Genomic DNA, 13,831 nt, shown 5'->3' on the forward strand with positions numbered 1-13,831 from the left:
TCAATAACCTTGAACTTGGAAAAAAAATGCATTGAAAAGCACTGCATTGTACATTAAAGTGGATCTTCAGTAATTGTTTCATCTTTCCATCTATTGAATCTTCTGCCCTTGTTGTTTTAACTTTGGATAGTAAAAAAAAAAAAAATTCTGCCAATAAATACCTTATACAGCCAAAAAAAAAAAAACATATGGGACAAAAATTAGCTTTCCTAACAACTGCCTAATAGCAATCAGATTCAGTCTTTCTTTTTGTTTCTCGATACATTTTATTGATTTTTCAATAAAAAAGATCATAGCCTGCAACAGTCTTTCCTGTACATTATTCAAGATTTGCAATAAAGGCACACTTTAAATACTGATTGTAAAGATGTGTTGACAAATCATTATAGGGACATTAAATAGCACTAAGTACCTACAAAGACGTCCAATAAAGAAATAAGCAAATTACAACTCGCATCACGCCAACAACAATTTCACAGGGTCAGAACCCATCTGCTGTGGATAATGGGACAATGTATCAACAAGGCAAACTTCTAGTTTACATAGAGCAATGTAGGGAACATCAATTTTAAAATAGACAGAGAAAAGAAAATGGTAAAATAGAATAGAGAAGAGAGAGAACAAGCATTCTGGTTAAAGATCCACCCCAACTATTGCCCAATTATTGAGCTTAAGTAGGGGCTGCATGTAGTGTATCCAAAGATTCCAAATCCTCTTAAACCTCGCCTCCTTGTTTTGGAGGATGCTTATTATTTTCACATTAAGTAATCTGAGCAATCTTGGCATTCACAGCAGCGATATCGACCACAGAAGAATTTCAAGCCCTAGCAATTGATAATTTTGCAGCCAGAAACATGTAGAAGATAGGTGTCTGACAGTGCCCAGAAATGGCATCAATTGAGTCATTTAAGAGTTTTGGTGATACCTCTCATGGCTAACAGAATGTATCAGAACATGTGTCCTTGTCCAAAAATGTCTGATTTTGGGGCAGATTCACCAGATGTAAAACATGATGCCGGTCTGGCCACACTCTAAAACATAAGGGAGAAGTCTCGGGGTAAACTTCAAGCCAGTATATGACATAGCTACATAGCTTTGCAGAGAAAGCAAAGAATAGTTGATAAAATTCTGAGATGCCATCTGTGTCGTGTCCCCCATAAAACTGTTCTCAAAGACAGTTCCTGTGGTAATATCCTATATCCCCCCACTTTTTTGTATTTTTTTAACAATGTTTAGGAAATTTAAAATCTGATACAAGTATAACATTTCAGAGGGAGCCATTTTGAACTGTTGAAGAAAGTGATCTGGGCTTGGAACGCCTCTGTGCCCAATATAAACCTTTTGTTTATCCACCATTTAAATCATTGGGGTTGTAAGCTCAGTGGGAACACTAGGTTGCTGAATAAGGGAGTCATTGGACTCTGAGGAATTAAGGTGCTATTGATTTCGCAGGAAGTGTTCTACAAAAGTAAGAGGTCTTGGGCTTCAATGTTTATCCAATCTAGCCTATAGAATTGTAACCATTGAATTAATTGTACTGCCCGACAAAATTTTCGAGGTTTGACCATCTGACACTTTAGAACACATCGTCACAGAGTTTCCGAAAGGAGCCAAACAGGTAAAGCTGCAAAACGGCTCTATACGGCGCCTGCACAGTCAGCTCTACACGGCCCCCTAGTCGGTGCGCAGGCGCCGTGTAGAGCCGACTCATCCCTTTACATGTTCGGCTCCTTTCGGAAACTCCGTGACGTGCCTACGCAATATGGGGGGCGGGGCCTTATCCGCGGGGGGGGGGGAGATTTTCTGATAAACATCAATCATCTGGGCGAACGCCCAGATTACATTGCGGCTCAGCTTGGAAACGCCTACTCCTGTGGGAGAAGTACCCGGAAGCCGGATTGCAAATATAGATTATAAGGTATGTACAGCCTAAAAAAAAAAAGTGCCGACTGTACATGCTGGTAGTATAAAGAATTTGGTCTTATATAAATGTTATTCGGGTGAACCTCTGCTTTAAGTGTGCATTATGGAACACGATCAGCCAGTAAGGAGATTATTTATAGCTTTAAAATATAATGTAAAGTGATCACATAATTATGATCAATTCTTTAGCACTAATAAATACTTAATTTTTTTTATATTTCAAATGAAATTTTTGACTTCTAAATGCCTTGGAATTTGGACACATGAAATGGACTAACGGGTCCTACAACTATGCAAATACATTTTTAAACCTATTATTAATGCATACCTTAGCATAAACTACTACAAATTTTGAAATTTATAAACATACATGATAAAAAAAATGTGGAAAGCCATCAACACCAAGTAATTAATACTCAAATCATCCTGTTTATTAATGAAACAGTTGATATCCCACTCAATGTTAAGTCCTAAAGGTCTATACGTCTGTAAGGAGTGAATCCACTGTGTTTCTCGAGGGCATATCTGTTTTTTTTATTTGCTTCCCCTCCAATTGGGGGTATATTTTTCAATGCCTACAACCTGCAAAATAGTTGGATTCCTATTGTGGAATTAATTAAAATGCTTGATTACACTGTGCCCTACAAACCCTTTTTTGATGTTTGTCAAATGTTCTCCTAGTCTAACATTCATGTGGTTCTGCCAACATATTGGAACCCACAGGGGCACCTCAAGAGATAAATGACACCCCTTGTTACTCACGTAATGGAATCCTCCATCTCACGTGTAGGCAACCTTACAGAGTGTGGAGATCTATCTGAGCAACATGGGAGAAATCAAAGATCACCGGGCACAGTGTCGCTTCCTCACACCCAAATTAAACCTGTAATTGCCATACTACCGTGTCACAATTGCATTCATTGCATGGAAATCATGGGTTTAAATCAGGTGGTGAGGAGGCATATTGCCTTCTCACCACCTGTCAACACACACTGAGATCACTTTTCAGAAGAGCAGGAGTACTACTACACTTGTGAATGAGCCCTTAGTTGCATTTAGCAGCAGCACCCTTAGGGCTTGTTTACACATAAAGTTGGGGGGTGGTAAAAAAGCAGGGTATAATAGAAGTCTATGGCTAAGTGCAGAAAACCTGCAGGAAAGCTGCAGGTACACTGCACTGCACCCGCAGTATGCGTAAACCGCAGTGTATCAGTGTGAAAACGGCCCTATACTATTACGCCCACTGTATTGCTTCACACTGATTTAAAGATCTCTTTGTTCCTGCTGCTGGCACCACTCTGGAGACCGCTAGCCGGGATAAGAGGTGGAGTTCAGTTGGTGTCACTCTGCATGGGACAGGAGCCGTCACTACATAGGAGTCATTGGCTTATGCGGCTCTCCAATTTTACAAGTAGTCCCTCTGCATTGCACTCTGCGTAATGCTCTGGGATGGCGGGTCAGCAAGCCCAGACCGAGATCTACCAGTCACCTGTCTGTGATCTATTGGTGGATAGCGATCTACAGATTGTTAACCCCTGCTCTATCTGGTATGCAAGGTTATCTGTGATGAAAAGGAAGTGGTCCTAATGCTAGAGTCCCTGCATACCATACATCGTTTGAATGGGAAAAAATACGAAAGTTTCCAAATATTTTGGTATTTCAGTTGAACTGGGTGCTACCACATCTCTAAGATTCTGGGATCTCCTAAAGATAACATTTGGTCTATCAGGAAGTGATGGACCCAATATTCTATCCTCCTTTAAAACTTTACAATGTTTTTAAGGAATTTTATTTACCCATCAGTATTAAGGGGAAAAGGTAGTGATAAATGACCACTCAAATTTATCAGGGCCATTCTTCATCTTCTTGAGTTGATTTCTATCTAGCATAGATACTCTCTGTATTTCATATTCTAAAGCTTGGCCATCATAGCCTTTCTCTATGAAACGATCCCTCAGGGTGGATTCTTGTAATGTATAGTCCTCCTTAGGCCTCGTACACATGACCGGACATGTCCGCTGAAACTGGTCCGCAGACCAGTTTCAGAGGACAGATCCGATCATGTGTACAGGCTAGCGGACAGATTTCCAGCGGACAAAAGTTTCTTAGCATGCTAAGAAACTTGTCCGCTGGAGAGCTGTCCGTCGAACATGTCCACTGGTTAGTACGTCTAACCAGCGGACCGAAATCCCGCGCATGCGTCGAATTGATTCGACGCATGCGTGAAAGCATTGAACTTGCGCGATAGAGAACGTCGGTGTCGTCTACGTCACGAGGCCTCAGAGTAGTTCCGCCTTATGCTTTGGAACAGGCTTTTCTGTCTGTTGTGACAATCTGTTTTAGTGCTGCCTGAATTTTATTTGTTGTTGATGTGCAACACAGGCAGACCTTGTAAAATATATAGGAATCAGATATTAAAATGTGCTTGCTTCTATAGAGGACTGTTTTTGTGACTGGATCACACTTTGGCTGCTTTGAATTTTGTGTTCTTGCTGTATAAACTTCTAACCAGGGCCGGATTAACAATGGGGCTGATGGAGCTGCAGCTCCAGGCCCCTTTCTCAAGATAGGCCCATTTGCCCATTTTTTTTTTTTAAGAATTTTTTTTTTTTTAAGATCGAATTTGGGGGGTTGTAGCTCGATGACCAGAGGTCACATAAACCCCACATTTGGGGGTAGGCATGGGAAGAGCTACCCCACAACTGGTTAAAATATGGGACGGCTATCATTTATGGTTCCGGAGATACGGGCCTGCTTGCACAGCCTGTCAGAAGCTACATTCAGAGAGGCCAATATAAATACAAGCTGACACACTACAGCAGACTGATAGGATCACAGGGCTTATAATAATTATTTGTATATTACTCATGGTAATTAACCCCTTGCCACCCAGGCCAATTCTGACACTTCTCTACTACATGTAAAAATCATCATTTGTTTTTTGCTAGAAAATTACTCTATGGTGGTCTTTGCACTTTTTATGTTGCAGGGTACAGAGCTGCACGATTCTGGCTAAAATGAGAATTGCAATTTTTTTGCTTAGAAGATAGATCACGATTCTCTCACGATTGTTGTGGCGTAACATCATCTTTCACATTAAAACAAAAAAAAAACAAAAAAATGGGCTAACTTCACTGTTTTGTTTTTATGGTTTTTATTATTCATTGAAGTGGGAAAATGCAGTGTGACATAACATATTGCAGCAATAGCCATTGTATTCCCTAGAGTCTCTGCTAAAATATATATAATGTTTGGCGGTTCCAAGTAATTTTCTAGCAAATAATATTGCTTTCTAACTTAAGAAACAAGTGTTGGACTTTAAGTGGTTAAATTTAGTTACAATGTTAGTTACAATGTTTCATTTTGTTTACAAACTTCGCAGACTGCCCAGATTTGTTCTTTACACACAGAAGTGTATCTCTTTGATCTAAGAAGGAAGTGTCAGTTACAATGTTTCCTGTTAAAAACTTGGCAGACTGCCCAGATATTTTTTTTTGACAGCTGAAAGTCTCTCCACTTGTTATATGAAAGAATCAGCAAACTCTGCATTAATTGTGCAGCTCTAGCACGGTATTTGCGCAGCAATTTTTCAAACATGTTTTTTTGGAAAAAAATGTTTCATTCATTAAAAAAACAGTTAGTTAGTTAAAGCGGATCTCCACTCTAAAGTGGAGTCCCGCTGATCGGAACCCTCCCCCCCTCCGGTGTCACATTTGACACCTTTCAGGGGGGAGTGGGGTGCAGATACCTGTCTACAGACAGGTATCTGCACCCACTTCCGGCCCTACGATACGGGCAAAGGACGGGTTTTTTCCTTCCTTCCCGTCCGTCCCCCCGTTGTATGCTGGGAACACTCGGCTCCCAGCACACAGCGGGAGCCAATCGGCGGGCGCAGCGCGACTCGCGCATGCGCCGTAGGGAACCGGGCAGTGAAGCCGGAGCGCTTCACTTCCTGGTTCCCTCACCGAGGATGGAGGGGGGAGCAGCAGGGTGACGAGCGATCGGCTCGTCATCTGCTGCGATCACCGCTGGACTCCAGGACAGGTAAGTGTCCTTATATTAAAAGTCAGCAGCTGCAGTATTTGTAGCTGCTGGCTTTTAATATATTTTTCCCGTGGCACATCCGCTTTAAGTTAGCACAATTTTTTTTGGTATCCTAAGCGATGCTTTACATTTTTTTTAGGTTACATGTTTAGAGTTACAGAGGAGGTCTAGTACTAGAATTATTGTTCTCGCTCTAACAATCGTGGCGTATGTAACCTGTGTGTATTTGGCTCTGATACTACCAGTGCCTACCCAGCCACTGACTAGTATCTCTCCCCAGCCTGTCCCCACACACCCTCTCACCTGCTGACCTGTGGATGGGGGAATCACTCCTGCAGTGTCATTGTGTTCTGCCAGTGCGTACAATGATCAGTGTTGCTAACTTTAGCTGGCAGCACTGATTGTTTTAAGAAAAAAAAAACAGGCTGGTTGTACTCAAGTTGATTAATAGATTGACTTGTGTAAAACCAGCTAGCCCATACATAGATTGACTATGGCTGGTCTCTGCATAATTGGCGTAATTTCAATCCATGTATGACCCGCTTAACCACTACTCAGTCCCTAAACATTCTTCCACTCCTGTACATAGTGCTCACTGTCATACTCTCCACACTCCTCTCCTGTACATAGTGCCCACTGTCATACTCTCCACACTTCTCTCCTATACATAGTACCCACTGGCATACCCTACACACTCCTCTCCTGTACATAGTGCCCACTGTCATACCCTTCACACTCCTCTCCTGTACATAGTGCCTGCTGTCATACACTTCTCTCCTGTACTTAGTGCCCACTGTCGCACCCTCCACACTCCTCTCCTTTACATACTGCTCACTGTCATACCCTCCACACTCCTCTCCTATACATAGTGTTCACTGTCATACCCTCCACACTCCTCTCCTATACATAGAGCCCACTATCATACCGTCTACATTCCTCTCCTGTACATACTGCCCACTGTCATACCCTCCACACTCCTCTCCTGTACATACTGCCCCATCATACCCTCCACACTTCTCTCTGGTACGTACTACCCTCTGTCATACCCCCTCACTCTTCCTGTACATACTGCCCATTGTCATACCCTTCACACTCCTCTCCTGTACATAGTGCTTTTTTCCGTACCCTTTGTACTTCTCTCCTCTACATAGTGCCCACTGTTAGACCCTCCACATTCCTCTCCCTCACCTGCACATACTTCCCACTTATATACCGTCCATACTCCTCCCCTATGTCGCTTACCCACAAAAACAGTTCTTTAAAATTATACTGAATATCCTCAATGTTACCAGCTCTAGAATGGACACACTTTTGTTAGTTCAACTAAAGGAAATATCAGTTCTCATATTTGTTCTGCCCCATTATTAGTACTCATTTAATTTTGTGATTACTACTATGATGTATAGAGGAACATCGGGGATCTCAGGTAAATATAGCACTTATATAAAAAAGTGGCCCTGAAAATATTTTTTAAATGTTGGCAACTGTGCACTTAGGCACTGCCCAAGGGCCACCGTCCACCGGGTCAGTAGGGGGCCCCATGAGAGGCTCCTGGGATCCTGTGATAATAAAGCGGTAGTAAACTTTCCTGACATTACTACTTTTTAGAGGCCCTGGGGTAGGTTATGCCACAACGTACAAGTATGCACAGCATATTAGCACATTAGTGTACACTTCAATTTTCAGACTGAGCCCTCCAGTGCTGCGATGAATCAGGCGGGGCCCGGGCACTTCCATCTTCACCCGGTCTTCCTTCTGGGTTCTGTGCCTTTGGTCACTTGCCTTGGCTGGGCTGCGTTCATGTCATTCCCACGCATTTATTTATTATTTATTACATCCCATTCACACCTCCGCGACAAAACACCTGACGCCGGCCGCTCGTACACCTGCGGCATGAAAAAAAGTCCCGGACCCTTTTTTTCAGGCAGCATTGGCGTTCGGCCATACAAAGCAATAGGAAAGATTTGTAAAAAAAAAGTTACACTATTCGCGGCAAAATACGCCGCGTACGCGGCGTTACTTGTCGCTGAGGTGTGAATGCAGCCTAAAAGGCCCCACCAAAATCCTCAGCACCAGGCCCATGATGTTCTTAATCTGGCCCTGCTTCTAACAGATCTATAAACCACAGTCATCTATTTTCTTCTGTCTCATTGCAGATTAAAGATCAGATGCAACTGCTGGAAAAAAACATTATTCATCTTGGAATAGGAACACCGGGAAGGATTAAAGCTCTAATAGAACAAGGTGGGTAATCCTGATTTTTTTTTTTTTTTTTTTATAACGGATTTCTAGTCCTTGGATGCCCATACATGTGCTGATAAAGAAAGAAACCTTGTTTAAGATATAACATGCCAATATTTAATACTTCCAATAATGATGTTTTAAAGGGGTTGCAAAGGTTTGTTTTTTATTTTCTAAATAGGTTCCATTAAGCTAGTGCATTGTTGTTCCCTTCTAAATGTTTTTTTTTTTTGTCTGAATTTCTCACTTCCTGTTCTTACTCAGTAAAGCTTGCCCCCATCATCTGAGCTGTTCTGGCTGAGGGTTAGTCAGTGTGCTCGACGCCTCCCTTTGGGACTATATCCCTGCGGGTAGATGCTGTGTTCACAGCGTCTCCCTGCAGGGATGTAGTCCCAAGGGAGGGGGCAAGCACGCTGACTAACCCCCAGCCAGAACGGCTCAGATGATGGGGGCAAGCTTACTGAGGAGGAACAGGAAGTGAGGAAGTGAGAAATTCAGACAAAGAAAAAAACATTTAGAAGGGAAATCGAAGGAAAAGGTAAGTGAACCAACAATGCGCTAGCTTAAAGGAACCTATTTAGAAAATAAAAAAATAACCAAGAACTGACCTAATGCACAAAAAAACACAACACAATCCAACACATGTCTGCCGTTGAGCTATGGGTGGGCATCTAACTCCTGGAGGGCAAGGGAAATTTAGGATAGAACATATTACAGAATGGCTTAAGTGCCCTATCGCTGCTGACCATGCCAATAAATAGCCGGGAGATATGCTTTATATAAACACAATACATGTGATTTAGGGGGGAAATATGAAGATGTGTAAGTTTACACGAAGACCATAAATATGATAATTTGTTCCTCCTGTATCATCTCTGTATGGTAATTTTACTGTCAATGGCTATTCTTGATTGATCTGTATCTCAACTACACTAAACCATTAAAATGTAATTAGTTGTTAATGTAACTGTATATCGTAACACAAAATAGTCCATCAAACAGTGTACGATCATAAAAAAATGATATCGTTCATGTAGCCCCGCATTGAAAAATGCACTTTTAAAGTATACTGATCTTTTTGCCCTCAAAGTACCACACCCTTCCCTGCCCATATGCATACTTACCCTCATTCCACGGCAAACCATGTACATCCTACTGATTAAAAAATGCTTTGTTCTGGCCACACCTGTACAGTTTATCAGTATAGATTTCTATGGTGTCTCTCAGGAAACACTTTGTAGATAGCCCCATAGAAGATTTGCTGCACAGTTGTGGCAAGCACAAAGAAAATTTTCCTGGCAGGATCTAAACATTGTACAGCCATGGAGTGATGTTGAAAAAATAATAATAATAATATATTGCTCTTACGTTTTTAAGCTGCTTTTTCCTGCCAGGAATAAAAAGTGTTCAGAGTAACCCACGTGGAAGAAAAATATATTTTAAATATATTTAAAAAAAACATTCTTAATATATTTTTTCCAAATATAGTGACATATATTTGAAATACTACAATTTTGGCCATATTCAATATATGCATTGTGAAATATGCTGCAAATATATTCATAAATATATGTTAAATGTACTTCTGAATGCATTTAGCAATATAGTTTTTGCAGCCATAAATATATTGCAAAGTGCATTTTGGAATGCAGTGTGAATATATTCAGAAATATATTGCTAAATGCATTCAGAAGTACATTTAACATACATTTCTGAATACATTCACAATGCATTGCAAAATGCACTTTGCAGTATATTTATGGCTGCAAAATATATATTGCTAAATGCATTCAGAAGTACATTTAACATATATTTATGAATATATTTGCATTCCAAAATATATTTCAAATGATATTCAATAATATATTCACACATATATTGAAATAAATTTAATATGGCCAAAATTATAGTATTTCAAGTATATGTCAATATATTTGGGAAAAATATATTAAGAATGTTTTTTGAAAATATATTTAAAATATAAATGTAAATGTACTTCTGAATGCAAAATTAAAAAAAATACATTCCTATTGCATTCTTAAATGCTGTGCATTTATATATTGTAGGCCTATAAAAACTCCACAATTTTTCTCGTAACAGCGTCACAAAAAATGTAATATCCTGTGTGCATGAGGACTAAAAATGTTCTTAGACTGAAAAAAAATAAACCATAATGGGTTCCATTACATGTTGAGTATACATGTGAGGTTGGGTAGGGTGGTGTACTTTAGGATTAGTACATTTATCCTTCAGTGAGCTGTGCAGTTATTATATGCATATTAACACTCTTGTCTCTGTTCTTAGAGGGTCTTAGTTTGCAGTCTCTGAAATACATTGTGTTAGATTGGAACTGGAGGGATCAGAAGCTACGGAGGATGGTGGATATTCCGGAGGTACAGATATGTTTTATATGCTTTTTTGCTTAATTATATTTTCATGACATTTGCAAGGGTTAGCATTCTTACTTGTTTTTTCACCTGAGTATTCATCAGTAGGGTAATAGTGTAATAGGACAAAGCAGTATGCACCAGGAACCATATTCTTTTGGATTTTCTTGAGGTTGTTTTGTGATCACGGAAGCAGTGGCACAGTGGTTTACGCATATTCAAGCCATTATTATTATTATTATTTTTATTCAGGATTTATATCGTTCCAACAGTTTACGCATCGCTTTACAACATGGGGGCCAGAGAGTACAGTTACAATACAAATCAATACAGGAGGAATCAGTGAGCCCTGCTTGTTAGGGGCAAATATTTTTTCAGATTTGGCCATGCATATTCATGGTCAGCAATAAAAGATCTGGCATTTAGCGCTGATGGTCCAGGACAGTGATGGCAAAATTTGAACTCCAGAGGGTTTGGAACTACATTTCCCATGATGCTCATGCACTCTGCAGTGTAGTTGAGCATCATGGGAAATATAGTTCCAAAACATCTGGAGTGCCAAGGGTCCGCCATCACTGGTTTAGGGCATTTTGGTCACTATCACCTCAAATTTTGCCGTTTCAGTATAGCACCTGCAAAAAACTGACATTTCTACTTGATTCCACAAGTATTTCTCACTTGCAGCTTCTCTTCTACCACATGAAAGGCCAACATTTTGCTCTTCTAATGAGTCGGAATTCATTAGCACATTCACACCTCAAAATGGTCCTTTAAACTACTAAATCATACACAGCTAGTATATAACTTTGGATTAGTTGGAGAAGAATGTGTCTGTGTCCACCTTTTCAGTGAGTTAAAAAAAAATTGCTTTCATTATCTAACCCAGTGGTTCTTGACCTGTGTTCGATCGAACCCCAGGGGTTCTGTGAGTGAGTCTCGGGGGTTCGGCGGAGGTCACACAGGGCCGCCGGTACAAGGCAGGGGCGGACGGGTGCCCTGGGTGATACCATTTCGTATAGGAGGGGGGGGTGCAGCCGCAGGTGAAGCTCTGCCACGCCCGCCAGCGCGGCCAGCGGCACTGTACAAATTGTGTGCCGAGTGCACTCCTGCATCCCTTTCCTGTCTGCTGCAGCCTGTTCACTCCCCCTATGAAGGAGTCTCTTTGTCCCTTCCAGCGGCGTGACATCACTCCTCTCACGGCCGGAAGGGGGGGACTCGGAGCGCTGCGCAGAGAGCTGTGTGTCGGTGCTGCCTGTGGCGAGCTAGAGAGGCAAGGACTAGTCTCGAGGAGCCTGCCTGACTAGTGGAATTTGAACCTAGCAGACAGTGTGCTAAAAATGACTACTGAACTTGTTTAAAAGTAAGTAGAACCTGTTAAGAGCATATAATTAAATGGCTGGATTTTATTAATATAAAATGGCAGATAAAAAAAATGTTTTTATGTTATTTTAAATGAGCCTTCTCTGACTAGCAAAAAATATATATATATAAATTGCAGCCTTACTATGCCATCACATGCAGTCTCTGTGCCATCAATTGTCGCCATTGTGCCCATCACACGCAGCCACTGTGCCCATCACATGCAGCCACTGTGCCCATCACACGCAGCCACTATGCCCATCACACGCAAAATCATATTTTATTTTTCCAATTAAGAAGGGTTCGGTGATTGCGCATATGAAACTGGTGGGGTTTAGTACCTCCAACAAGGTTAAGAACCACTGATCTAACCACTAACCACCATCACTATGGAGTGACAGCAGCAGTTGGGTTATTGAGGGTAGCTCCACATTCAGCCTGTTTCAGTTGAAACGTTCTGTAGACTTGGACAGCAGTAACACGTGATCTGTTTTCTTTGCAGGTGAAGAAGGAGATGGTGGAACTCCTGGAGTCAGGTGTCATTGCTGCAGGCAGAGGGGGGTCTGTGAAGATTGCATTGTTCTAACTCCTCAATAGAATTTTCTTTTATAACACATCTATTTTAGAGTGAATATTTGTGCACATATCTGTGAAATGTACGTGCCGAGATTTATTAATAAATCAGTCCTATTTTAAGCATGTCTTTAATGTTGAAGTGGTCATTTTGTAGCTTTCTGAAATTACTGTGAAACATAAAGTTGGAATAAGATCATATATTATCAAAACACCATTTAATTCAGTTATGTATTCATTTAAAATCTGTTAATATATTTTATAGGAAAGTAGAATATTTACCTAAATCTGTATTGATATCGACCTTCTGGGATCCTCAGTACAGCAGCACTCAGACTGGGAAAAGGAGGGGCATCACTTTCAGACAACCGTGACATGGACAGCGTTCATCTTCCTAACACTGAACTAGCTTATGGAAGGGAAAAGCAGAGGGATGACCTCATCAGTGTGTTCCTTCTACTTTATTTTCCAGTCAGAGGATGGGGGTGGAGAGGTGATTAAGAAGGTAGAACTTCAGTGACCCTTTTGTCCTCTAGTATTATATCGGGAGGTGGGTTGGGGAATACCTTAGCCATGATTTCAGAAAAAGAAGGGAGATGCAGCATAAATTTGAGACTACCGAAGATTAGCTGGAATTACGCTTAGTCGCTCTTTAAAGTGGTTGTAAACCCTTTACAACCATTTTTACCTACAGGTAAGCCTAGATTAAGGCTTACCTGTAGGTACTCGAAATATCTCCTAAATTTCCACGGTTTAGGAGATATTTACAAAAGATACAGGCGCAGATGTCTACGGTGCATGCGCCGTACATAATGGCGCAGCCGCACTGTAGAAACCTTTAGAAATGGCGATCGTGCCGTTTCTAAAGGAGAGCATGCCATGACTGGTGGCTCCCGCGCGAACAGGGTTTCAGGTAAGTGACACATAATGGGCTAGTAGCAACAAAGTAGTAACAAAGAGGAAGTAAAACCCATCAGGTCTTCTTTAATAAAGTAACATTAAAGTGGCTGTAAACCCAGGCAGAAAAAAAAACAAAGACCTGCAAGACAAAGGCATAATGAGCTGGGACCATAGTCACCATGAAAACAATTGGTAACACACTATGCCATGAAGGACTGAAACCCTGCAGCACCCGCAAGGCCCCCCTGCTCACGAAAGCACATGTAGAGGCCCGTCTGAAGTTTGCTAATAAACATCTGAATGATTAAGAGAACTGGGTGAAAGTGTTGTGGTCTTTGGCATCAACTCAAATCGCCGTGTTTGGAGGAGGAGGAATGCTGCTTTTGACCCCAAGAACACCATCT

The 13,831-nt window shown here is 41.2% G+C and overlaps 1 protein-coding gene across 1 annotated transcript in view; it reads left to right on the forward strand.

Annotated features, from left to right (window-relative positions):
- Positions 1-12,656, forward strand: part of CMSS1 (cms1 ribosomal small subunit homolog) — a 59,575-nt gene extending 46,919 nt beyond the window's left edge. The window contains exons 8-10 of the mRNA XM_040338696.1: positions 8,124-8,211; positions 10,513-10,601; positions 12,457-12,656. Coding sequence (XP_040194630.1) covers positions 8,124-8,211; positions 10,513-10,601; positions 12,457-12,540 — 261 coding nt within the window. The 3' untranslated portion in view covers positions 12,541-12,656. The remainder of the gene's footprint in view (positions 1-8,123; positions 8,212-10,512; positions 10,602-12,456) is intronic.
- The last annotated feature ends 1,175 nt before the right edge of the window (positions 12,657-13,831 follow it).

The sequence above is a fragment of the Rana temporaria genome, chromosome 2, assembly GCF_905171775.1.
Source record: "Rana temporaria chromosome 2, aRanTem1.1, whole genome shotgun sequence".
Taxonomy (NCBI): domain Eukaryota; kingdom Metazoa; phylum Chordata; class Amphibia; order Anura; family Ranidae; genus Rana; species Rana temporaria.